A 26,532-nucleotide genomic window follows, 5' to 3' on the forward strand; every position below is an offset into this window, starting at 1 on the left:
GCCCCGACACATACTAACGGATCCGGATGATCCAATTACCGTAGCAAACGATAAATTAAAAGCCGCCCGCGCGGCCAATAATAATAAAAATAAAAATACACAGATTATAAAGATGGTAAAAAACCGCCTTCACCGGGGAAGGCGAGGACCTTTACTTCGCACTTCGCTCACTCCAGTGAGCTTCCGTCCTGCCCTTCAGGCGATTGATCACCCCGCGACGGCCTAAGCCGAGGTTCGAGTCTCACAAGAGTCGCCCTTGCGCTAGCTGCGGGAAAACAAGCCATTCTGGCCCAAAACATCCCGAGCTGAGCTGTAAAGGCCCTTAAGGCCAACAGCGAGATTTCATTCTCAAAAAAAAAGAGGTAACGCCACATGAATCATGTTTTCGTGCGTGCAGCCGGCTCCATCGCATTATAAGACGTTGTCACGTCAATAATAATAGCAACTGGCACAAAACGACCCGGCGAAAGGACTCCATGGATTACTGATAATGCCCACAGAATTTATTAAGATTTATTGTAAACACAGTCTGTTAACAAGGATCATTAAGCGATGTGCACAAATGTGAGACAAGCGTGTAAAATTTGTTTCTAATCAAACCTTTTCTGCAGTGGATACGGATGGAATATGTATATTGTGTATAACAGGAATTAATTACACATATACCCAGTCCATATAACTGTGCTGTCTTATAGTGCTTGTATTTGATTTGTAATGTTAGATCAAAAACTACAAACGATTTTTTCCTTAGACTTATAAATCGGCGTGTTAAGGGTTAACCATGAGAGCTTATTGCGAGCCTACTAATAACCTACAACTGAGATGATAACCCGTACGATTACACAGCCAGTATATTTTATTTTATGTAATGAAGTTCCGTTCGTTCAATTTGTATGAAATGCAATAACAACCGTTTCGCCTGTAAACTATGACATAATACGTGATTCTAAAAAAGTTACTTTTTGTTCAACATTTTTGTGTGAAAATGTCCAAATAATAATACAAAATGATCGTTCGTTCGGACTTGCGATTCCAATACGTATGTATATATCAGTTTTTTCCAGCATCACATCGATTTTTATACAATTTGATCTGTGTGTAAGTCCTATGGGGCGAAAGGCATCCAGTGCAGTGACAGCCTCCATCTCGTTCGGTCACGAGCTTCGCTTCAAGTCTTTCCGGCACTCTCTGCATCGTCTGTAACTGTACGACGCCAGATTTCCAAGGGACGGCCACGTCTAGCTGTACAAAATTATTGTAAAATTATGCTTGTCTTGAGTAATTGACAAAATATACAAAGTACACAGCTTGTAGATAATTACAGAATATTATTTAACTGAAAGAGTTGTGAGAGCGTGTAATAAAATCGTGCTACTGCTAACTAAGAGGTCGCGCTTGGGGGTTTCCCCAAATTTAGAAGGAACCAAAATATCTTAGGGAGTTTTTAGATGGTGATATATACAAGATATTATTTTTTAGGAAATCTTACGATTTTATACAATTAATTAAAGCCAACCAATGACAAAACCAAATATAAACTCCGAGCGTGGCTTTAACTGAAATATCAAATAACTGTAATTCCCAAAGATATTTTTTTAAATTACCTTACAAACCAAGTGTACAACAGAAACTTGAGGTTTTTAATTGATATTTAGGGGTATTTCGTTCTAGTAACATATGGTAGGAGTTGGAATCACTGCTTCATTTCGTACTGGTCATTCTTTCTCTGTGCATAATCTTCCGATGAAGGCAGACATCGCAAGGCAACAATTTCAGAGCCAAAAATTAACATATCACAGAATAACTTTCTGTCAATAAAATCAAATGATTAGAAGAAGCCACGACCTAAGTAGGGAAGCGTTTATTTGTTATTATTCATCTAAGATCAAAATCCAAGGGAAGGAACCCAAAGAACTTGAAGAAATTGTTCAAGAGTTTTGGGAAATAAAAACACAGAAGAAAAATTATTTCTTTAATTTCCATCTCAAAGCTAATTTACAGAAGTGGTCGAAATGTGATTCGATTCATGATTGGGTCAAATTTCTAAGGCCTATGGTTCGTCAGATGTACCCAGCACTGCTCCGCTGTAAGCCAGATCCCAGTAGTGTTCGACTTTGTGCTTCTGGAATAATTCGCGCGCCTGCTTCTCCGTTGGCATCACCTGTAAAAAGTAACTTTTCATTCGACTTGCAAATTGTACCAAAATACAGACGTCCCTCGAATAATTAATTATTTTTAGACCTATTATTATTATTATTTGTTTCTACTGAGTATTAGATTCATATTTATTTTTTGCGACTGAGGCGCAAACTAGCTGCCTTGGTCTCTGGCAGAAAGACCAGCACTGTGGAACAACTCTGCTCCTCAGCATAATGCTACACACACACGCAATACACAATTAACATTTTTCTTTAAAACAATTGTAATCTTATTTTTGAATATTGTTATTCTATGTGTTTTGTTAGTTATAAATGTTATCTCTATGAATTAAAAATAAATAAATAATTTGTAATCTTGAAAACCAATTCAGACCTGTTAGCGACTAAACAGATTGTTATTTTTAATTCATATTTAAAAAAAAAACCGCCAAAACGCTTCTCAACGCAAGGTGGCGTCGACAGTCCCTGTGACGTCACATGCTTGTAAACACAAAAACAAATGTCAAGTTTTTAGCGTATTAATTGTATTAATTAGACACAAAAACCTAACATGTGATATTTCTTTGTATGTTATATTATTTATTTGTAATATAATGAATATAATAACTGATGATAGGTCAAACGAATACTTTATTAACAAGCTGTGACCGCTATCTGTCACGTGACTGACTTATAACAATATTAGTAATTATGTTTTTTTTAAATAAACTAATAATTAAAAGAAAATAATAGCGCTACAACCGTTTTAGGTCTGGGTCTCAGATTTATGAATATGTTTCATGATCAGCCTTCTGTGCCCGACACACGCCGTCGACTTTTTGGGTCTAAGGCAAGTCGGTTTCCTCACGATGTTTTCCTTCACTATTCGAGCTAATGTTAAATGCGCACATGGAAAGAAAATCCATTGATGCACAGCCGGGGATCGAACCTACGACCTCAGGGATGAGAGTCGCAGTAGCTAGGCCAACACTGCTCTAATAAAAACTAAAATTTTTACTCCATAATGCCTTTTAAGTTTTATATAAGATTGTTGTCGTTTACCTTAAATTTAATTTCCCCAAAGGCCCGATGCGCTGTGGTACCCTCCCAGACCAAATGGCAACTGTTCGCCACCTCAGTTCCATCACACTCCTTTATCATCTCCTCTTCCCATTTTATACGGTTAAGCATCAGTCTGTGAATTATTAACTTTTTTTACATTACATTCCTCTTTTTTCACATAATATCAATGTAATAAGAGCAATTTGCACAGACATCAAATCCCATGGCGGTCTGCACAGATTATATGAGACGGACGGTCGAAAGGCCTTATCCTGCCCTAAAGGAAATTTCGTTGAATATGACAATAGACGTATATATGCCGATCCTGTCACGCCAAATAAAATAACAATAATAATAGAAGAAAATATATTTTTTTTAATTTCATAATAAATCTTGACTTGGTCACGATTTATTGTAACTGTATCTCACTGATAATTCCAATAAAAATAGATATTAAACCGGAGAAGAAAAGGGGAAGAGGTTGGAAGTCTGGAGGAGGTAGAATTCAGGGCAGGGCAACTGAGGCTGCAGCCCCAGTGCCTCCACAAAAGTGGGACCTCGGAAAGAACCGACTATTAAACACAAAATTTTGTTTTTTGTTTTTTGGGAAAGGAAGCCACACCTTTATCACCGAAACCTTTAAAATAAATGCAATGACATCTCACCTCTTGTACTTGGCATGTTGTTTGGGCCCGCCTTCAACAACGACAACACAACAGCCACGATGCAACACAACACAACCTGTCATGTGCAATTGTTGCGCGTTCACTTCCACTTTGAATTTGGCCGAAGCGCACTCAAATAGATCGTTGATTCTGAAAAAAAAAAATATAATAAATATATTGAGGGTAGGAAACAAAAGAAATGTTTTTATTTCTTTTTACTCTGTAAGGGTAAAAAATTTAAGTATTATTTTATTATTCATTTAAGGTAAAAAGAATTCAGTCATGAAATGTCTTTTTTGGATTTGGGAAATATATTCAAATATTGACCTCTCCCTATAACGATATTGTTATAGGGAGAGGTACACACATATAAAGGTTTATGGTTTGACAGGATAGTCCGAAAGTCATTTATATAAATATCCTTTAGTCATTTGTTTTTTTAAATAAATAATAATATAATCGACAACGTAGCTACTTATGTCTTCCATAAAACTATAGTACATCGTTCTATTAAATGGTTTCCGCTAAGCAATTTTATCGGTTTACACCTTGCGTAACACCATAAAGTTTCAAAGCTGAATCAGCCATAAAGCTGATTCATACGGCATAATGTAAGATTCTGATGGCAAATGAAGTAGTAAACAGTCAAATTATGGTACAGTTTACAGATTGTGATAGATTTTCTCAATAGATTAACTATGAAACCCAAAGATTTATTAAAAAAAACCTAATATCGAACTTTCGTATTTTCCCAAGGGTACGGAATAAGTTTAAGAAATCAAATATTATGACACTAAGTGGTTGAAGATTTTTTGTATGTACAAAAAATATATATTCGACTTTAAAAGATATGGTGACTTTCACCAGTATAATACAACAGAACTTATTAAAGCTTTCGACCAACCAGACCCCAGCAGAAAACTGTATACGTTTTTACAATAAATTCCCAAGCGAAATATTATCACTGAATAAATTCTAAGCTCTCGTTAAACCTAAATTAATCAATAAAGCTTTTTATTAATTTGACGAATATTTAGATGATCGAAATCCTTTGGATTGATATGCTCCAGTTCAAATGTTTATCAGACATAAAGGCCTTACCAACAATTTGTATGACATAAAACTTGGCTTGACTTGACTATATTAAAAGAGTGGCGGAGAGGAGAGTTATTTGCCAGTTGAGAGATATAGTATTGTCTTTTGTTAACATAGCTTTTACACATTAAAAGAAAACCCTTTTTTAACTGGATTAAAGCTATTAGCTATAACCTTATAATCATATAACATAATTTTAAATTTATTTTTTCCGACATTTCGCGTGCTTTTCAGCGTGCGTGGTCACGGAGACTGAAGACAAAAGGTGTTGAATGTCAAAAGTATCACAGCTGCAGAGAAAGTTGTGTTATCTGTATTTATTTTCCCGGAGTTGGCATCGACTAAAAGATGACGGGGTTTTTGCAGAATTGATTGTTTGTCTTGGGGTTTTAATTTGGATATTATTGGATCCCAGGTGTTTGATGACTTTAGGCCGTCTTCTCTATTGAAATTGGGGTGTTTTTTATTTCAATGGCTTCGCGTAACAATCTTGGGAAGAATCTTTTTTCTTTCGCAAGTACTTTCGGTTGGTCAAAGCGTATATAGTGCTTATGTTCGCAATGTGTTCTTGGAGTCTGCTGGACATATTGCGTTTAGTTTGCCCTATGTAAGACAGGCCACAGTCGTAATCCAGTTTGTATATACCTTGAAACTGGGTGTTATTTTTGATATATATTATGTAAAATAATACCTAAGACCTAATATTATTATGTAAAATAATTATAAGGTTATAATAATACAAATAGCTTTAATCCGGTTCAAAAAGTGTTTTTTTCGATGAGATATATAGTATAGAAAAGTACTTGCTAAACTTATATAAAACATTTTGGATCATTTCACGTGACAACACAAAGGGAGCCAGGAGAAATTGCTTATATTCGGCATTAATTTATTCCTCTATGAACCTAAATACGTAAAAAGTTATGTTTATTTTTCAAGTAATGGGCCTTAATAATGACAATTCGTATAGATCTTTCGTTCCCGTTCTAAATTTTGGAAAATAATAAAAAAATTAACCTCCAAAACCGTCAAATGAGTTTTTCGAAAACTTCGACCAATTTTTGTTATTTTTCTAAATTCCAATAAAATGCTTCAAGTATATTTGAAGTATACTAGAAGTTTCATAATTAGATTGTTACTAGTTCGGAATATATGTGAATTAATGTACATGAATGTCGCACTGAGTTGTGACGATGATATACACACACGTGTTCAACTCAGCATAATACTGTATCATAGTCAAAATAACTTTATTTTATAATTTAAATAAAGCCATAAAGCATCGTTTTCAGAAGACGTCAAACATGAAACAGCTACTTATTAAGCAAAAAATACTATACATAATCAATCATCACATTGTCTAGATAATGCAACTGTTGCATCTAAAATTATTTACATAACATGGCATAATTATGACAGAGCCACTAACAAACCAGCCATAACGTAAATAGCGATACCATTGGTGATTTGACCACCTTTAAAAATCGTTTACACGCCTCAGAGTCTATCTTTTTTTATAGAAAATGACAAACGTCTCATCTGATGTTACGTAATAAGTAAGCCTATGGACTAACAAAGCCATAGACTCTCTAGTGCTCGACTTTTAAATGTACTTTTATAAGCAAGTAATACGTCATCTGTGAATAGATTTTTTTGTACAATACTGATTTCACTGTACGAGCAAGTGTTAAATGTGATATACTATTTGTACACAGCTGTGCTACCACAGGGAGAGACATTAGGTCCACTAGGTTAACATCAATAATATTGTTACGAAGCCGGGTCGACTGCAATGTTTCTAGATAGTTAGAGAACTTTTCAGCAGGCTGTATTATGATTTCTGACCGTTTCAGGAGAGGGTCAATCACATATTAGAAAATTGTAATTTCCATGTTTCCCTAGTTTTCAGGAAACTTTTTTTCAGTCAATTTCAGAACATGTGTAGTAGAGTGGTGCAGTTTTCAGAAGACCCGTTTGATGAAGGAATATTCTAGACCAAACCTTCTAGGTGTGAGACAAGGACGAAATGATACGAGAGAGAGAGAGAGAGAGAGAAGATCAGATCTTTCTCGAAACTAGACTGAGCACTCTAGAACGCCGTACGACAAGGACGGAGCAACGTGCGAAAGAGACAAAGAGTGCGGACGTTCTAGAATTGTGCAATCGCTACTCAGTAGCAAGCCCGCCTAGAAAGTTCTCGAATATTGTTTAGAATTATTCCCAGGGATATATAAGCGAGCCGAAACGCGACTAGTCGCCTTTAGTTTGGAATGCGATAACAAGAGAGAAACACCGAAGCGATAAAGTGCGAATAAAGTGATTACAAGTGATAAATTCCTCATTGATTTTTCAAGAAATAAACCCTTGAAGAAATCTACGGCATTTTCTATCCGATCCCCTAGCTCGTAACAATATCATAAACTATGATGACACACGTCTAAAACAACACGCTAATCTCGTCATAATTATTACAAAATGTGGTCAATAATATCCTTGTTTTATCATTATGACTCAATAATTAACACGAAGTAAACAAGTAATTGATTACATCAAGTTAATCAATGTGTGGTTTGAAATAAATAATTGTTTATTTTCAAAATATTTAAAGAATTAAACTCACCTATATACGGCGACATGAACACCCATTGTTGTGTCTTCGCGGATTTTTCTGTCTACCTGAAATAAATGGCAATGAGGGTAGATGTAAAAATTTACCTTTATTTTAAAATAAATCATTTTTAATTATTTTTTAACTACATATACATTCTGTTAAGTAAAATTAAGTAAATTGATGTTAAACATTCATAATTTCAAGTAATTTCTGCATTTTGGAGGGTACTTAAAATTACAGATATATAGTACACACACGTCAAGTTTTTAGTGTGGTAATTGTCATTTAGACATTTAGAATCATGTCATCGTCGATTCGGACTAATCTATGACCATCTGTGTCACTTGTCTCACGCGTGATAAGTTCACATGACAAAATTTTAATCTTAATATATATAAATCTCCTGTCACGATGTTCGTACGCGTTGGAATCCTAAACTACTTAACCGATTTTAAATTAAATTGGCACATCGTGAGCAGTCTGGTCCAACTTAGGAGATAGGATAGCTAAGATCTTTAATTATAGTCGCAATTTTATTTTATTGCAAATTATTTGTCTATAATTAATTGACAGTCACAATTATCTGTTAACTCCAAAAGATACTTTTCGACTGGATTGAGTGAGTAATCAAAAGATGGCACTGCTATGGTAAATCGACAAACGTGTCATATAAGCTACAATTCAATATCATGATTACCACGTGTTATTGAGGCTAAAGTATCAATTAAATTTATTTTGCAGTAAACGAAATATCGAGAAATTCAATTATTTCTACTTTTTTAATTCTTGGTGTTACTTAGACCGAAGTGTAAATCAAACTCAAAATATAGTGACGATAATACAGTGAAATTATTCTTTCGTGTCACGGTATTACTAAAACCACATTAAGGAGAAACGAAATTCGCTGGGGCAGCTAGTAATTTATAAGTATACGTTTGTATGTAGGCCGCTAGTAAAACGTCGCTGTTAAGTAGAGGCTAGCCAGTTGATTAAATGGCTAATTACTCTAATCGGCTGCGACACATGTATGTGATATAATTAAAAAGTTACAGCATTGAAAGCATCCGTATTGGTGTTATTACCTTCTCTCTTTTCTGCTCTTTCGTAAGTGCTCGCGCCTTATTCGCCTCCAAATGTGTCTTCTGTCTCTTCGCAATTTGCTCTCGTACTTTCGCCTCAATAGCTGTCGGGTCCTGGACCGCTTCCGTGCCAAGCGCTCGCATCAGATTCGATATCCTGGAAAATACATCCCTTGGTCTTAGGCCAGTTTACCTGTCTTGATAATTGAATCGAAAACTTTGAATATACATGACAGCGGATATTAATAACCATAAGTTAAGAGAATGGGAAATAAATCGGTAATTTTTTTTAAGATTGATTTGAAGTCGAGCGATTTAGCTGAGTGGTGACGTAATTTTTACACTAGCACTTAGAACCAGCTGCCCACTGAAGTATTATTTTAATTATCAAAATATAATCATTGATATATAAACGAAGTTTCAAATTTTAACTTGTACAAGAAATATACAAATTCTAATGTGAAAATAATAGTAATAATACCTTTTATTGCTACAAATATTGTATGAAATAAAATAAAAAATGGACAAGCCAAAGTTGAAAGGGTAGCATCAGAAAAAAATTACGACTTTGAAAGTCATTCTTATTTATTGCCTAGAAGCTATAGGGCAATCTTTATTAAAACTACTATACACTTTTTAGGTCTGGGCCTCATATCAATGGTCAAATAGGGGATCAGCATCTTGTACTTTCCTCACGATGTTTTCCTTCACCGTTCGAGCGAATATTAAATGGCCACGTAGAAAGTCCACTGATGCGGAGATACCTACGACCTCAGGAACGAGTCTCGCACGCTGAAGCCACTAGGCCAACACTGCCCACGAAAGTAGTGAAAAGTCTTACTTATAACGGATCTGAATTATACTCTATAATCATTCTGGTGAAACCATGTTATTTTAAAAGGTAAAAAATAAAAAAAATCAACCAAAAAAGATGCGCAAAGGCAAATGACCGAAGATTATTTCGTTTGCGAACTAGAAAACTATGGAATGAGCTCCCAGAAGAGGGAAGAGGTAGATCCTCGTAGATCCAATTTTTTATAAAACAAGCGTACACCTCAAAAGCCAGCTGACTGACTGCATGGGCTTCCATGCGGCCTTCCATGGCAGGTTCGTTTGACCATCATATACAAGAGCGGACACATGAAAGCCACTATGGGCTTCCAGGCACATGCTGGACGTTAAAGAATCTAAAACCTGACCATACCTTAGTTTAGGCTCTGGAGGCGCTTCCAATCCAAGTCTCACTTTCTCCTGTTCCTCCTTCCATGCTTCTCTCCTACTCTGTCTCCTTAACTTCTTCCTCTCTTTCTTTGTAAGAAATACTGGCATATACGTGGGTTTTAGGGGTTCAGCTATAAATAAATAATTTTAATTATCTCTTTAAAGTTATAAAACAATATTACATAAACTAAATTTATTGTAACAAGCCGTCTGCGCAAGGTATCTCTTGATCAACATTAATTCCTTTAAAGAAATATACAATATTTTAGGTCTGGGCCTCAGATTTATGAATATGTTTCATGATCATTTGTTAATCTAATAGGGAAGTAGGTGATCAGCCTCTTGTGCCTGACGCACGCCGTCAACTTTTTGGGTCTAAGGCAAGCCGGTTTCCTCACGATGTTTTCCTTCACCGTTCGAGCGAATGTTAAATGCGCACATAGAAAGACAGTCCATTGGTGCACGGCAGGGGCTCGAACCTACGACCTCAGTGATGAGAGTCGCACGCTGAAGCCACTAGGCCAACACTGCACTAAAAGCATACTAGTACGAAATTGTCTTTACAAGTAGATAATGTTCATCTGTACTCCGTTTTGGCTATAAATCTATATCTAAATTGTAAATAATAGTTTTTAAAGCATTGCAAGAATTAACATATCTAGGGATCTCAAGGGCGCGGTCAGTAAAACAATCTTTTGGCATAGGGCTCTTTTAAAGGCGTTTAAAGCTTTATCATATCAGCTCAACTACTTTTCATTAAGCAGCTGTATGACCTATGTGTATGTGTGGCTGTTCCTAAAAAGATATAGGGATGCTGTGTTCGGTTACACCGTAAGGATTGCTTTCGCCAGACCCAATATGCAGCAAACTATATCTATAATAGATTAAATAGGTTGCTTAATATCTACTCGCTCACCATTTACAATATAACAATGTGTGCGTGTACTAGTGTACACACGTAAGTGAAACATCTTTATGACCTTATTTTTTCAAAATATTTTAATAATAATCTACCATCTAACTATACTATATAACTTTACAGAAATTGGTTAAAAATAGTTAAATTAGATAAAGTTTAACAAAAGGCTTTCATTATCATAGACATGAATACAAATCAAGCAATTATTTCATTTTACCTTATTTGTGTTAAATTTATTACAGAATTTTATTAATTGTATTTTTGTTTGTATTTCACTTCAAAAACAAGAATAAAGTATTATAACTTATAAGTCACAGTTACGCAGTGTTTGAGATGCCTCTGAGACCTAATACGTAAGTTACACTGTTTTTTTTTCGTTTAAAAATACTTAGAATTGTGTTGACAAAGTTAATTTCTCAGTTAAATATTTTTCATTAGTCCAGGCCTCCGAAACATTCTTGTTTTTCCAGCGCTCCTTGTCCTGTGCCATCTTCCGCCAATTGCTGGCTTTCTACTACAGCACGTTACCACTCTGTCATTCCAGCTGTACTAGCCTACTGGTCTCTTACCGGCCGGCTCAGGTATGCTTCACAGTCCAATCTTAACACATGCTAAAGCTGCCCCATCCAAGGTGGTCCTTGCCTATGTTGGACCGGGGATAATATGAGAGGCTACAGAAACCGGAAGAAGCAGATAGTCCAGATGTTGCTTGTCCCTTGCTGACCACGATGCTCAGACATGAGCTACCGACCGAAGAGAGAGAGAGAGAGAGAGAGAAAGTTGGGCTACCAATACTATTGATCGAGGAACATTTGACAATTTCCACCTGACTTAGATTAATCAAACTCGTTCGATTGAGGAAAATATTACTAAAAATAAAAGCTTTAATGACTCATTGACTACTCACGTCAGCAGATTTGAGTTAAAACAATATAACGGCTTGGCTTTGCAGGGTAGAACATTAGGTACAGTTATGTTTACTATGTACGACACCGTGAATGGAACCAAACTGAAATCCCATACCAACGGAATATGATATTATAACGAATAATAAGTTGCATAAATAAATAAAAACGTTCAAAGGCCGGCAACGCACTTGCGAGGCTTCTGACAATGTAAATGTCCATGGGCTATACATCAGGTGAGCCTCCTGCCTGTTTGCCTCTTGTTAAAAAAAGTCTCAAAGGATTTTTACATTACTAAATTATTACTTATTATTCGTCAAATTGTGATTAAGTGCCTTCGCTGTGAGGGCTATGACTTTTGATACAGTAAAATACAATAATTGCAAGGTTATAAACGAAGTTAGCCTTTTTATGAAATTACTTGTGTTATTCAACGCTCGCAAATGTGTTGCCTGCCTTTTAGGAATTATTAAATAAACATGTGCCGTACTCTGTAACATCCATAAGTGATATCAGACCATAAGCAGACCAGGGATATGACAAACATTTTGTAAAAAAAACCATACCATTCATTGCCAATTCTCGCTGATGAGAAAAACGGGGTACAACCTTTTAGATCTATCCTTCAGATTTCTGTAGATGATTATTTATTTTAATGAACAAGTAGATCAGCCTTCTTAGCCTGACACCACCAACTATCTGGATCTAAGACATGCCGGTTTCCTCACGATGTTTTCTTTCACCATACGAGCGAGTGGAATGCGCACATTGGTGCACAGCCGGATATCAAACTCGAATCGGATGACGAGTTGAAGAAATGTATATTTAGAAGAATTTTTTAGGTTCTGTTAGCTGATACATACACTTTAAAATCACGAGCTTTTCCTTATGACGTTAATAAAAACGTGATTATAATGGAAAATAATATTAAGCATAGTCATGCTTGCGCGGCTTTATCACTTTGCTTTGCGCCATTGAGATATGGCGTCTCTCTGCATCTTCTACCGCATCACTCTCCATGGTATTTACCAGTTCAGAGAAACTGTTGTTCGGATTAACACCTGCAGCTGAGTTTCATCATCGGACGTCGAAGCAGAATCCAAAACACCACCCGTATCACCTCGACGTCCGTCGTTCCACAACTGAGTTTGTGCCACGCACCACCAAGATATGGCAAGAATGTGGAACCAACGTACAGATTTAAAGGTTCTCAACACACACGCGAGCCCTGATTGGGGGTGTCCATGTGCAGTATCAATTAACATCAGGGGATCCTAAAAAACATCGTCCTCAACCGTAATGATGTATCCCAATGCACCAAAATATTTCCGGTCATAGACATACATTGGGTTCTAGAGGGGCACATCTTGGAAAATCTGTCAAACTTCGCTTACACCATTCGGATGAACAAGGATCACGGACTTAAACAGTGGTTCAATCTACAGACCCCTTTGGGTACCAGAGCCAAACCCCAACTCTTATTATCATATTTTTTTATTAAATGCTTTCATTATTTATATATAAAAAGTTATAGTTACCGCTACCTAAAATCTTCCATTAGTTATTAAACATGATAGGTAAACACGCAAAAAAACTTTTAAACAATACTATGATAAAATAACTAATTTACTATTTTGACACATTTATAATTTATAAACTGGAACTTAAATATGTTAATTCCTATTAAAGTTGAAATATTAAAATTATTTTTGTTAATTGTTTATACAAACCTAAACATATCAATCTAATTGGCATACATAGTAATAAACATGTGTACGTATACTAGTGTACACACGTAAAAAGTGAAACTTCTTTTTGACCTTATTTTTCGAAAAAATATCTACTATATGCAACTTTACAGAATTTGATTAAATAAGTTTAACAAAAGGCTTTTATTATCATAGACATTAATACAAATGATACAATTATTTAATTTTTCCTTATTATTACTGTCATTGTTATCGTTATTATATATTTTTGTTATTATTGGCTTCGAATCTCTTCGAATCAACCGTGGTAGGGACAAGAAAAAGATGGCGCGTAAAGGAAAAATGTGACAGTCAATTGTTTCACTTCAATAAAAGCTACTATACTTCCATACAAAAATACTGCAATATTCGTAATCGTAAACTCTATGCAAAGCTGCATCCCAGTCGATTCAACTTTAACATTGAACTTTGCGCCGGTAAAAGACTTGACTGATCATCTTTTGAGGAAAACCGTTCGAAATATTATTCTCTGCATTATATATACAGGAATAAGTTGTTTTGTCTGCATAAATTGAAGTCAAAGATTATTGCAATTCGACAAACTGTATACTATTATTTATAAATAATGGTACATTATATATATACTTCATCGCAATACAATAAAGGACGGCATAGGAAAAGGATCTGTAGTAGCTAGAGTTATAGTGAACGAATTTTAACCTTTGCCTTACGGTTACGGTTACCCATAAACTTAAGATATCAACGAACAAGAAATATTGATGAGGCTGAAATGTGCCTGTACCACGAGGAACTAATCCAATCCAATATAAGTCAAAGTCATTTATTAATTTAGGTAACACAATACACACTTATTAACGTCAATATATAAATACATATTAAATATTAAAAACCCAGAACAGAATTAAATAAAATAAACAAGCAACTCCATAATCAACAACATGTTGCTGCGAACGACTCGTGCGTCACACAAACCTGTATTTAAACATACGCAAACTCGACACAACATCACAATGTTCCTACCGATCTACACGCTAGCGGCCATAGCGAATATAGTCGCAAAATCGCACAACTATAACATCGACCACGAGCTCAATCCCAATTTACGAGTCAAAAAATCAATAAGTGATGTGAAAGTGAACGATTTAGAACGTTTATATCCAGTGGAAAGTGATCAGAGTGATGACTACGAACCGAACAGGAATTCTGCAATAAATAAAGAAAACCAACTTAAATATTCCACTCCAAATCGCCCGGATGAATTGAACGTTAAAGCCCAAAGTCGAGAGAAAAGGAGCTATTATGTACCCATTTCACGACCGATAGAAGGCTCTAGTACTAGTATACCAACGATAACTAAAGATGTGTCCAGCACAAGTGATTTAAATGATTTAGAACCAACAACTACTACGACAGATTCATCATACAGTGATTATAGCGTAGATTACGAAAATGATGGAAATTTTATATTCAAAAACCAACCAGAAGACATCAATAAGAATAAAACGGATAAATATCCGAACGATGGACTCAATAACTCGACGAGAAATAATACACAAGCATACTATCCGCTCAGTCATACATTTATTCCTGGATATAATAAACCAAAAGATGTGTTTAATTTTGAAAAGGGACCGGTGTACACAAATTCAACAGAATCTAATACAAATACTGAACAAAAAAATGAAGAACTTTTAACTAAAAAGAACAGTGTCAATGATAAAAGCAATGAACGAATAAAGAGAAGCTATTATATAGCAAAACCCCAGATAGGCAGACCAGGGAACGCCCAAGCTTACTATCCACTCAGCCACACATACATACCAGGATATAATACACAAGACGTATTCGACTTCGATCAAGGTCAAGTTTTACCTATCTCTAACAATAAAACTAGCGACACATCAAATAAATCAAAAGAAACTGAACCAAAAGAGAAACAAGATTCACACAAAAAAGACGACCGAACACAAGGGACAACAACTAAACACAACTTGGTTCGCATGACAAGGACACCTCAATGGAAAGAAAACCATGATTATGTAGACTATACTCAACTACAGTCTAAAAATAAAGGAGCACCTCATAAAGAGTCTCAAAATCCTACCAACTTAGACTACGATAACGGTGGCGAATTCATAGTAAATCGTCCCAAACATGCAAACAGAGTAAAACCAAAGCAAAAAAGGCCAGGCAGGCCAAAACAAACCAACACGCCGCACACAGGTAAACAACCTAACAAACATACAACTAAACAACCTAAAGATTCAGCTTCAAAAGAATCTGAAGAAATAATTGATACGTATTATAGAAGGGGTAGTGGTAGTAAACATGCAAACACACGTTTAAAAAGAAGCTACTACATGCCAATTTATGAATATGATCAACACGGACGCAAACAAACGGGCTACCGCCCATTAAGTCATACATACATACCCGGATACAATCAACAAGAAGACGTCTGGCGGTATGAAGGGGGAGAGGTTTATCCCTACCCCAGCAACAGTGGTGGTGAAAAAGACAATACTGGTATACAAAAAGGACAAGGTAATAAAAAGCACAAAACTACTAAGGAAGACCAGATACGCAACAAACAACATAACTCATCTAAAGCCAAAAATGATGAAAGTTTACTTGATAAGATAATAATTAATCCAATAAAAAAACTCTTCGGATATAGAAAAAAAAGGAGTACGAGCACAGATTTTCTAAATAACACTAAAATAGTACGTAAGAGGAGCGGCGTAACAGACTTCTTGAATAATATGGTGGAAAAAATACACAACTACACTAGGAGCGACCAAGTAATTATTATAGATGAAAATAGCATTCACAATGGAAAAACTAATGAAAATTATGTATCTTCTGTTCCAGATGCTTATGGAAATGGTTACGACAATATAGCACATCAAAACAACCCATACAACGAAAATCGTAACAATTATAACACACCACATAATGGTTACAACGGACAATATCAGGCGTATCAACAACAGTACCCTGCGAATCGAGGCTTCACACCTTACCAAAATGGTTACCAGTATCCCCCTAATGATAATTATAACCAACGAAGCTATCAAACTAATTATAATGATATAAATAATTCGTATTATCAAATTACAACTACTAATGTCAATTCTCTTCCCCATAATATTACTGAGAATAAAGTGGGAACGGAACAGAACGTAACAGATGGAATTGAAGAGCACGAGGAAATATCCCATGAAAGGATAGTTGCAGGCATTTGTTTTACGTGTAGAATTAATAGATGTCCTTTAAATTATAAAAAAATAGGACCTAAGTGCGTTCGGATTCGTTAATCATATTAATCGGATAGAACTTCATATATTTTTAGAAATAAATTTTGACCTTCTAAAAATTATAGGAAAATTTATGAAGCGCGATTGAATTTGATTGATTTGAAATAAATTTACAATGTTTAAATGAATTTGGAGTTTTAAATTCTATCATTGGATCTATAGAATAAATAATTTTGCATCAGTTAAAATTGAACTTGTATTCTACCCTCAGTAGCTATTTATTTTTATTTTATATATATTTCTATAACCGCCCATTGCCTAATAATTTATGTAACCTAGTTTTGTAATTTATATTTAAGATAACCAAGTGAAAATAATTACATTACTTGTCATAATATTGTTTCATATTAGAAAGCAAGCCATATTAAAATATCTTATTAATTTAAAAATAAGTATTGAATATAATAAACACCAATAAGCTGTGTCCAATGTTTTTCTGCATAAAAACCTATTACATCATCATATTTCAGTTGATACTTTACAAACACGTTAAAAATTGTATGTAATTACATCCTAGATTAAGTTTTTCGGAATTCAAAGGATTCATATAGTGTGTCAAAACACTTGTAGTGTTTTATTGAAAAGTTAATCATTTGTGTTTTTAAGTAGAAGTCAATTGTGATCATTTGTTTTAGTAGACTAGCATTCATTTGCGTTTTTTTGTTTCATTTTTAATAGCATAGCAGTTGATTCAAGAAAGATTAACACATACACGAATGTTTGTTCATTGTTATAGCTTATTCTTAAAGTCAAAAATCATTTATTCATATAGGTAACACAATGTACACTCATGAACGTCAAAACAGAAATGTATATCAAATGCTTATAATTTTACATTTACTGCCAGTCCTCAAATCAAGGGCGTAGAACGGAAGAGAAGAACTGGCAATAAACTCTCCGCCACTCTTTTTAATCGCCAAGTTTTTTATATTACACAACGTTTGTAAGTAGCTGCAACCATCACACAATGTTCCAAATAACACCAGCAGGAGGCATGGTGAAATAGGAGTAATTCTCGTGGCAACGCAAATACATAGTCGAAATAACTAACATCACCGCATACACGAATTCAAGTCCGACCAGTCACCACAAGTAGCACCCGTTCACGAGTATGACGCATGGCCAGACATCGGCCCCCTCTCCATATTTTAGGGAGAGAGACCTGACGCATGGACGCCGCCACAAGCAATGACATTTAAGCATGACGATCCTTGTCATGTGTACTTGGCTTACACGTATCATCGTGACAGGTACTAATTATAAAATATAGTATGTTAGACTTTAAACCTTCTTTTAAAAAAAGGTTATTTTATATATATATATATATAATATTAATACTGTTTACAAGTGTAAATAATAATTAATTTATCAAAAAATCTCTAGAAACTGTTCACCTGTCAGTCAAAAAAAAGCAAACCACCTTTACACAAGCTACAACCTTTTTAGGTCTGGGCCTCAGATTTCTGTATATGTTTCATGACCATTTGTAAATCTAATAAGCAAGTAGGTGATAAGCATCTTGTACTTGACACACGCCGTCGACTTTTTGTGTCTAAGGCAAGCCGGTTTCCTCGCGATGTTTGTCCCCGGGGATCGAACCTACGGCCTCGAAGATGCCACGCTTAAGCCGCTAGGCCAACTCTATACTCTGACTACACGTCAGTCACGTGACACAAAAACATCCACAGATTAGTCGAATCGACAATGACGTCATTGTAAATGTCAGAATGACAATTCACTTAAATCTTGACGTTTGTCCACGTGTCAGACTCACGTGACAGAGCGTTTGGGCGGACTCTTGAATTTATAAATGTGATAAGTGTCAATATATATTGAAACGGTTAACCCTGGGGTAGGTCAAATCCAATAAACTTACTTGGCGGCCTCAACTGTTGTGGGTGCTCAACAAGATTTGTGATGGCATCAGCATTTAGATTATCAACAATATCGTCATCACCAATATTGCAATCCTCGACCCGTTGTAAGTCCGTCCGTTCGTCTGTCTCTGGGGTTTTACGTCTGGACTCACGCTCTTCAGGTGTCATTAGTATAACACTGTCCCACCTAAATAAAAAAAATAGTATTGTCTTTTGTTAAAATAGCTTTTACACATTAAGAAAAACACTTTTTAAACGGATTAAAGCTTTGTATTATTATTAAAAACTTAGAAATTTTTTCAGACGTTTCGCATGCTTTACAGCGTGCGTGGTCACGGTGACCACTTCTAAAAACTTATAATTATTTACATAATAAGTTTTTAATAATAATACATAGCTTCAATACGTTTAAAAAGTGTTTTTCTTAATGTGTAAAAGCTATTTAACGAGTTTAAATCAGTTATAATTACCATTCAATATCGGGAACTCTATCAGAATCTGGCACATCAGACGCGAGCAGGGCCAGCTTGGTTGCCGAAGATATACCCGTCTTTCTTGCTATTTGCGATATTTCATTCTGCAATTTCTCCAGTTGCGCCTACGCATATATACATTTCATTAATAGGTTGCAAACACATCGACAAAACACCTCTCTTATCTATAGTCCGGTTAAATCTTAATATATATAAATCTCCTGTCACGATGTTTGTCCGCGATGGACTCCTAAACTACTTAACCGATTTTAAATTAAATTGGCACATCGTGAGCAGTCTGGTCCAACTTAGGAGATAGGATAGCTAAGATCTTTAATTATAGTCGCAATTTTATTTTGTTGCAAATTATTTGTCTATAATTAATTGACAGTCACAATTATCTGTTAACTCCAAAAGATACTTTTCGACTGGATTGAGTAAGTAATCAATAGATGGCACTGCTATGGTAAACCGACAAACGTGTCATATAAGCTACAATTCAATATCATGATTACCACGTGTTATTGAGGCTAAAGTATAAACTTTTTTAATTCTTGGTATTAGCCAACCACGTGTTACTTAGACCGAAGTGTAAATCAAACTCAAAATACAGTGAAATTATTCTTTCGTGTCACGGTATTAAGGCTAACTAAAACCACATTAAGGAGATACGAAGTTCGCTGGGGCTAGTATTTTATATATAAATCTTCTGTGCATGTGTTCGTGACTCCTAAACGGCTGGACAGATTTTGATGAAATTTTGTTGTGTGTTTGACAGTGTACAGAACAATGTTTGTCGGATCGGGTAGTGTATTAGCAAGCTGCACTATATATAGCTCACAACCCTATTGATTCCTAAGCCCTACCGATGTACCCTTACATGAATAAGTACTGGATGTCTACACCAGAGACCTAAGGGCACAGACGGAGCCCTACATGAAGGATCAGAGCTTCAAGTCACCACGATGATTAAGGGCTTGAAGGAGGAAGGATGAAGCGTGAAATGAATACTTACTTTCATCCTCAATCGCTCAGCCATCTGCCTGAATTTCCCTGGTTCATGGAATCGCAGGGCCCTCTTGAGCCTAATGGGAGCTTTGCTCGGCACCCTGGAGTCCATCCATGGCGCCTCCACGGGGACATCGCTGGCTGCTTGACCCGAGAGCTGAGCTTTGAACTCCTCCCGACGCTTCGCTCGAATATTCGCCTTAAATTTGAAAATTTACACTGATAAGGGAGAAAAGTCAATTTCCTAATTGTCAATCAATCTCGTCTTGAGCGCTGTCAAATATGTCAAACGGTCTGACAGCTCTTGAAACTAGATTTCAAGTGAGCTTTCAGAAAGTACCCTTCACTAAAGGACTTCGAACAAGTTTTTTTTAGAACAGAGGACAAATGGATAGGAGGGTCATCTGGTGTTAAGTGATATGATCCCTGGACACTCCATTCCAGAGGGCTCGCGAGTGCGTAGTCGACCCTTTAAGAATTGATTGTACAAATAAATCAGTGAAAGAAAAGCAGGAGGTTCATCTGATGTTAATTGATACCATAGACACTCAATGCTAGAGGGCTCGCGTGTGCGTTGCCGGTTTTTTACGTATTAGTACGCTCTTATACAATCCAATCAGGAAAACAAAGCAGGAGGCTCATCTGATGTTAAGTGATACCATGGACACCTAATGCCAGAGGGCTCGCGAGTGCGTTGCCGGCCTTTTAAGAATTGGTACGCTCTTGTACAATTAAATCAGGGAAATAAAGCAGGAACCCCATCTGATGATCAATGATATGACCCCTGAACACTCAATGCCAGTGGGCTCGCGAGTGCGTTGCTGGCCTTTTCAGTATACTCTCTTGAATATAAGATAACCCTGGCATAATTAATCCAGTTTTTTTTCAATTAACAAATTGACTATGCCTGATTTAAAAAAAAAATTGGAGAAAAAAGGCCTTTCCAATATTATGTCCTCAGACCTTTAATGTCGGTGCAACTTGCGTCAAATGTACTCTCCTACCGGCTGGATCCACAGTCCGTCCCTCTCTATCAAGAATCAACGGAGCTGGTCCCGACAAACCAGGCTGCAGAGCGCCTCCTAAAAATAATTAAGAATTTTATTATTTCGCGCCTTTTGCTCCATAGACATGAGTTGTCTTTTATGTCAAGTCTGTGTCTCGTCTGTCTTTGGCGTTCTCTCTACTCTGTGAAAATTATTATATTCAATTTTTTCATTCCGTAGAATTCTGACATTTCATTAGTGTTGCTACTAAAAAAAGTTCTCTACCAAAAAAGGGACAAAATTGACCAAATTTTATGTTTTACCTACAAAAACGTAAACCTCAATATTTACTTACTCAAGTGACCTAATGCAAAAATAACAAATATACCAATATCACGAACAATATTGTTGTTTGTTTGTTTTTGTATTGTATTGTATGTTTTTTAATAACATAACTTTTCCTCATTCAAAGAAAACACCTTTATACCGGATTGAAGCTATGTATAAACTTATAATTATTTTACATAATTTTTAAATCTTTCCCGTCATCGTGACCACGCACGCTGTAAAGCACGCGATAATGTAAAATAATTATAAGTTTATCAGAATATAAAGCTTCCATCCGGTAAAAAAGTGTTTTCTTTAAAATATTATCTTTACTTGTGCGTTTTTTACGGTTTTTGATGAAAATGGACGCAATTATCACTCGCCGTAAAAACCTTTAATGTGGACCGCACTTAATGAAATGAATACATTCACTAACAAATGAAATAGGCATAGACATAGAAATAGGCATAGACTAAGACGCACTCATAATAAAATTGAAAAGTGTGCCCGGCCAAAAAGGTTTGCAATCTGTGTCATGTGTGTGAACATGTCAAAAATGATAACTGTCAGAATTCTACGGAATTTAAAATCAGTGTATAGCCGATATATTGTTTTTTAAGCTAAATAAAGTCTATGTTATTTTCCACATATAAAACAACTTGTTTCCATTAAATCTTAAAAAAATATTTATAAATGAGAATTTACGCCTTATTCGAACGAAAATCAGTGCGATCAATTATTTTCAAGTCATAATATTGATTGATAATATACAGCGATCCCACAGCTTTCATGAGAGCATTTGGCTCTCACAGAATCTAATACTAAGTTAAAAATTAAAACAACCTTCGACCTCGGACTGACAGCATCAGAACTCAGTGGAACTATGTAGGTGTTCCAAAATTTTATAAAACAGGGCAATGTCCATGGGCTGAGTGGTTCTTCCCTTATTCCAAAGAGGGAGCACACGGGCTGGAGGTTCACCTCATATTCAGTGACATGGCAGGGGCCTCAAATCGCACTGAATCCAACAACCCAATCCAACGGTCTGGTCTACTTCCTTTGTTCCATAAAACGATCGGGCAATCGATCTGGAGGATCACCTGATGTTTAGTGACAATGCCCTCACAGTTCCAAAAGACTCGAGTATTTGAGCGGCCTTTAGGAGTCGCGCGAAACAGGAACTTTGCATATAGATCGAACATATTTTTCTTTTGCTCACAATAGCTGAACTAGAAACGTTTGGTTAATTGTTTAGGACCATCTAACAAACCGCCTTAATTTAGGAGTTACAATTCAAGCCCGGGTCCCTTGGGTAGAATGCCTGGCGAACCCCGAGGGCCCATCTTAAGGGCGTGTGAAGGGCTGAGGTGTTTTTAGTGGGTGGGGTCTCTACCCCTCTGAACAGCAGAGGGATTCGAGTGTAGACCTACCTAGCGTCAAGCTCGACATCCTTGGCGCAGGCCTGCGCAAGCGCATTTTCACCTCATACAAAAAAAGGAGTTACAATACAGACACACATACTAAATGACCTTAGATGAATTTATTTGATAACATACCAGCCAATTTCCTCTGTATTCTCGCTTGTAACTCCGCTATTTTCTGCTGCTTCTCCAATTCCGCTGCCGATATGACTCCAGTTACTGAAAATTACATAAATGTTCAAGTCGAATCAACAATGATGTAGGGCATCGTTGGACATTACAAACTAGCCTAACATTTTTGTAACCTATTTGAAAACAAATAAATAATATAATTCTAACTTAATTGACCAAAAAGGATATTAAACATAAGAAAATGTCCAATAACACTTTCAGTCTCTATTGAAGACTGTTTGTTCGTGTTTCATTTTTATGTATTTTAATGTAACGACTATTTTTGCTCGAAATATTTATATATCTGTGTAGGAAAAGCACGTAAAACGTGAAGCGTTTTGGCGGGTTTTTTAAATTTGGAAACCAATTGACATGTTAGATTTGTTTTTAATTTTTAGAGATTAATTCTAGTACGTTACAAGTATACATATAATATTAATGTAATGAATGTCGAAGCTTAATACGGAGAAATTAATTTTTAAATAAAAATGTTTAAAAAAAACTAAATGACACAAATCCTCTTACTTAATTTAAACGATAATAACAGAAATTCGATTAAAACGAAATAAATACCTAAACTTTTCAATACATATATTTCTATTATAAATGGCAACATATTAACAATGGCCTTGGGCCATAGATTAATAAATAGTAAACTATGGACAATTCAACTCAACTTATGTTTAAAGTAAACTAAATATGTCAATTGCAGCAACTAATAGTTGTTGTTTCCCATGCCTAATTTAGTAAATAATAAAATAATTATTATAAATAAACACATACAATTCACAAAAAACATTATAAATATTATTGAACTGTAGAATAGAAAATTCAACAGCATTGTGTACTTTTAAAATACTCACAAGGCCTCGAATACAGCATCGGCTTGATGACACTAGGTGGAGCTATAGAACCTTGCATCTGGTTGTTTATCTGTTTAGCGGTTTGAGCTGCAACATTAACATTTCCCTTGTCTCCTTTTATAGCCATTAGCGCTCGCTTTCTTTCCTCAATTTCTTTTTGTGCATTGGCCATCATAAGCTGTAATATAGATAATATTTAATTAATGATTTATATAACCCTTGTGATTCATCATCAGATCTTAGTGGTAACAACATACATCAATGTTCCAAATGTTAGGCCAATAAGTATGAAAATAATGCCAGTAATACCTGTCATAACTAACATGAAGATTATTAACTTTTAAACGCCTCAGCACATCTTCATAAATTATAAGGAAGAATAGGGTTATTGACTTCAGCTTTCTACCAAAAACCTTATCATAGTCGGTCCTCACTTGGTACAGACAGAAACAGTCACATTAAACCTATCACACCTATCTTAACAACAATCTTTAGGGTTTTTAGTACTTAACTTAGTACTTAATATTCCCGACTTGGCTACTATTCACTATTGAAAGTGACATCGAACAAGGGACCAACACATTTAAAACACAGTAGTGTTGGATTTTTAGTAAAGATACCACTACCATATAATCCACCAATGTGTTACTATAACAAATGTTTACACTTACTTAAAAAAATTATCAATAAAATAGATCAATTGCTGCCTCTGGCTGATTTCACATACCAGGTAGCAATTTTATTAGTCTTTATAAATTAATTTATATATTAAAACTCTAGGACCATATAGTATCAAAAGGTAATCATTAAAAAAACTGTTGAGTGTATTTAAGGTACATATTGTAAATCTTCAATGGGGATGAAACAGACATATTTCTGAAATGTTTTCAATCATTTTTCGTCACCCTTACTTTCAGCAATACCGATTGAACCTAAACACAGTTTAAAAGTAAAGATTTTTGGTAATATAGCATATGTATAAATAATTACCATAGGTCTAAAAAACCATTGAAACTGAACACAAAAATGAGTAATTAATGCATAAATATCCTAATTTTACTAGATGATTTACACCATTTACGTATAAAGATCAAATGTACCTTAATTTTATCTGCACTCAAACCAGCCATCTTAGAGCCAACAGTCCCATCCTCAGGTATTATAGAAGGTATTTCCAATCCATTATCTTTCTCTTTATCATCTCTATCTTTCTCCCTCTCCTTATCTCTGTCATGTCTTTCCCTTCTTTCATCACGAGATTCATGTTTATCATCATGACGTGACCTACAACATTGAAATGATAATAGATTCTTCTTTAGAAATTAAACAATCATCTAATTGTGACTAAGGGAAATTTTGTTTATAAATTACCTATGAATAGTTGTATAAAGGAATGTTACTAACAATATATGGTAGGAATACCCAACCAAAGTAAAACAAGTTCAAATTTATATGCTATTTGACTGTAACACAATATTTACTAATTTTTTTGTCAAATAAAAATGTATTCAGTTTTAATCTTATATAGATTTTTAAATTTATATCTTTATACACAAACAAGGTAGATATCAATTGTAGCAAGAAAAATCAAATTAAGCAAAATCTTTCAAATGGTATAACTCAACAAATATTAAATAATTACTATAACAATTAAAATATATAAATAAAATACAACCCCATGATGCATAAATAAGTCTAGTATATTTGCAAGATGTAGGGGGAGAAGTGTTACAAAAATCCTTAGCTAGACCATGTGAGTATAACATATTTCAAATTGGAAAACTTTAAGTTTTCTAAGATTTATTTACCTTACTATATATCATAAATGAGATTTTAATAAAACAAACCTTTTGTTATCTTTGTCTTTATCATTACTTTCATGTTTCCGTTTTTGTGATTTCGATGACGATATCAGTTCTTGAGCCAAAGCTATAACTTTATCAGCAAGTTTGCTTGCTTTCTTTGAGTCAATATGAGACGATATTCTATCGATTATCTTTCGCCGTTCATACCTGAAATAATTTGTTGAATGATTTTAATGCATTTTTAACAAAACCAATTTATAGTAGAGGCGGAAAGTTAGTTACCCATTTGTTAAACAAGAAGAGACCGTAGATAGTAAAGAACTATCAGATTTTCCGATAGTTCTATATATGGCCCGGTCTATAGACGACCTCAAGTCTTCAACTTCTCTTCTAGATAGCTGTAAGGCCATCACGAAGGCGTCTCACAAACAAATCCTATTGTTAAAGTTTACACACTACTTTGAGGTTATGATATCACTACACTCTGTTTTCATTTCAATTATCGTTAAGGTAAATTAAATAACATAAAAGCCTTATAATAAATAAAATCCCAATTATTCACCGCGCTGAATTTATAACGTCGTAGAATAAATACAAACTATTAGCGATGTATCTTTTCAGTTTTCACAGTTGTCATTAATTTTTACAAATTTATAAACTTCGACCACAGACTAGTGGAGATGTAATTATTTTAATATTTTTAATTAATGATAATGTTATTAACATCATATTAATATGAGCACGTTTCCTATAAAAGTATTCTAAAATATTATTGAATTAAAAGTTATTTAAAACTAAAAGTGAAAATAGTTAAAATTTATGTAGACAATACATGACGCATAATTCTGAAAGCTCAAAA

The 26,532-nt window shown here is 35.0% G+C and overlaps 2 protein-coding genes across 5 annotated transcripts; one reads left to right on the forward strand and one right to left on the reverse strand.

Annotated features, from left to right (window-relative positions):
- Window positions 1-1,959: 1,959 nt before the first annotated feature.
- On the reverse strand, window positions 1,960-26,303 carry LOC123717968 (U4/U6 small nuclear ribonucleoprotein Prp3). Its single transcript, XM_045674265.1, has 15 exons — window positions 25,956-26,303; window positions 25,716-25,880; window positions 24,969-25,152; window positions 23,869-24,046; window positions 22,970-23,053; window positions 21,064-21,182; window positions 20,108-20,299; window positions 19,090-19,217; window positions 18,619-18,806; window positions 9,855-10,002; window positions 8,654-8,807; window positions 7,581-7,636; window positions 3,866-4,015; window positions 3,201-3,333; window positions 1,960-2,161 (listed from the first exon to the last, which is right to left on the reverse strand). Exons 1-15 carry the CDS (start codon window positions 26,081-26,083, stop codon window positions 2,051-2,053), a joined length of 2,118 nt encoding a protein of 705 aa, XP_045530221.1. The 5' UTR covers window positions 26,084-26,303; the 3' UTR covers window positions 1,960-2,050.
- On the forward strand, window positions 14,415-16,870 carry LOC123717969 (GATA zinc finger domain-containing protein 14-like). Of its 4 annotated transcripts, none has more exons than XM_045674268.1 (2): window positions 14,415-15,969; window positions 16,297-16,870. In XM_045674268.1, the coding sequence occupies exons 1-2, from the start codon at window positions 14,436-14,438 to the stop codon at window positions 16,740-16,742; spliced, it is 1,980 nt and encodes a 659-aa protein (XP_045530224.1). In that variant the 5' UTR covers window positions 14,415-14,435; the 3' UTR covers window positions 16,743-16,870. The 4 variants fall into 4 exon arrangements, with proteins under 4 accessions (XP_045530224.1, XP_045530226.1, XP_045530223.1 ...); XM_045674270.1 differs by having other exon boundaries at window positions 14,415-15,648; XM_045674267.1 differs by having other exon boundaries at window positions 14,415-16,455; window positions 16,572-16,658.
- Window positions 26,304-26,532: the final 229 nt, after the last annotated feature.

The sequence above is a fragment of the Pieris brassicae genome, chromosome 14 (assembly GCF_905147105.1).
Source record: "Pieris brassicae chromosome 14, ilPieBrab1.1, whole genome shotgun sequence".
Taxonomy (NCBI): Eukaryota; Metazoa; Arthropoda; class Insecta; order Lepidoptera; family Pieridae; genus Pieris; species Pieris brassicae.

Excerpts from the sequence above, each read along its gene's own strand:
- LOC123717968 (XM_045674265.1), bottom strand. The coding sequence starts at position 26,083 with ATGGCCTTACAGCTATCTAGAAGAGAAGTTGAAGACTTGAGGTCGTCT. Across the intron at positions 25,881-25,955 it reads TCTTCTTGTTTAACAAATGG|GTATGAACGGCGAAAGATAA; the intron begins GTAACTAACTTT and ends AAATTATTTCAG. Across the intron at positions 25,153-25,715 it reads AAAGACAAAGATAACAAAAG|GTCACGTCATGATGATAAAC; the intron begins GTTTGTTTTATT and ends TCAATGTTGTAG.
- LOC123717969 (XM_045674267.1), top strand. The coding sequence starts at position 14,436 with ATGTTCCTACCGATCTACACGCTAGCGGCCATAGCGAATATAGTCGCA.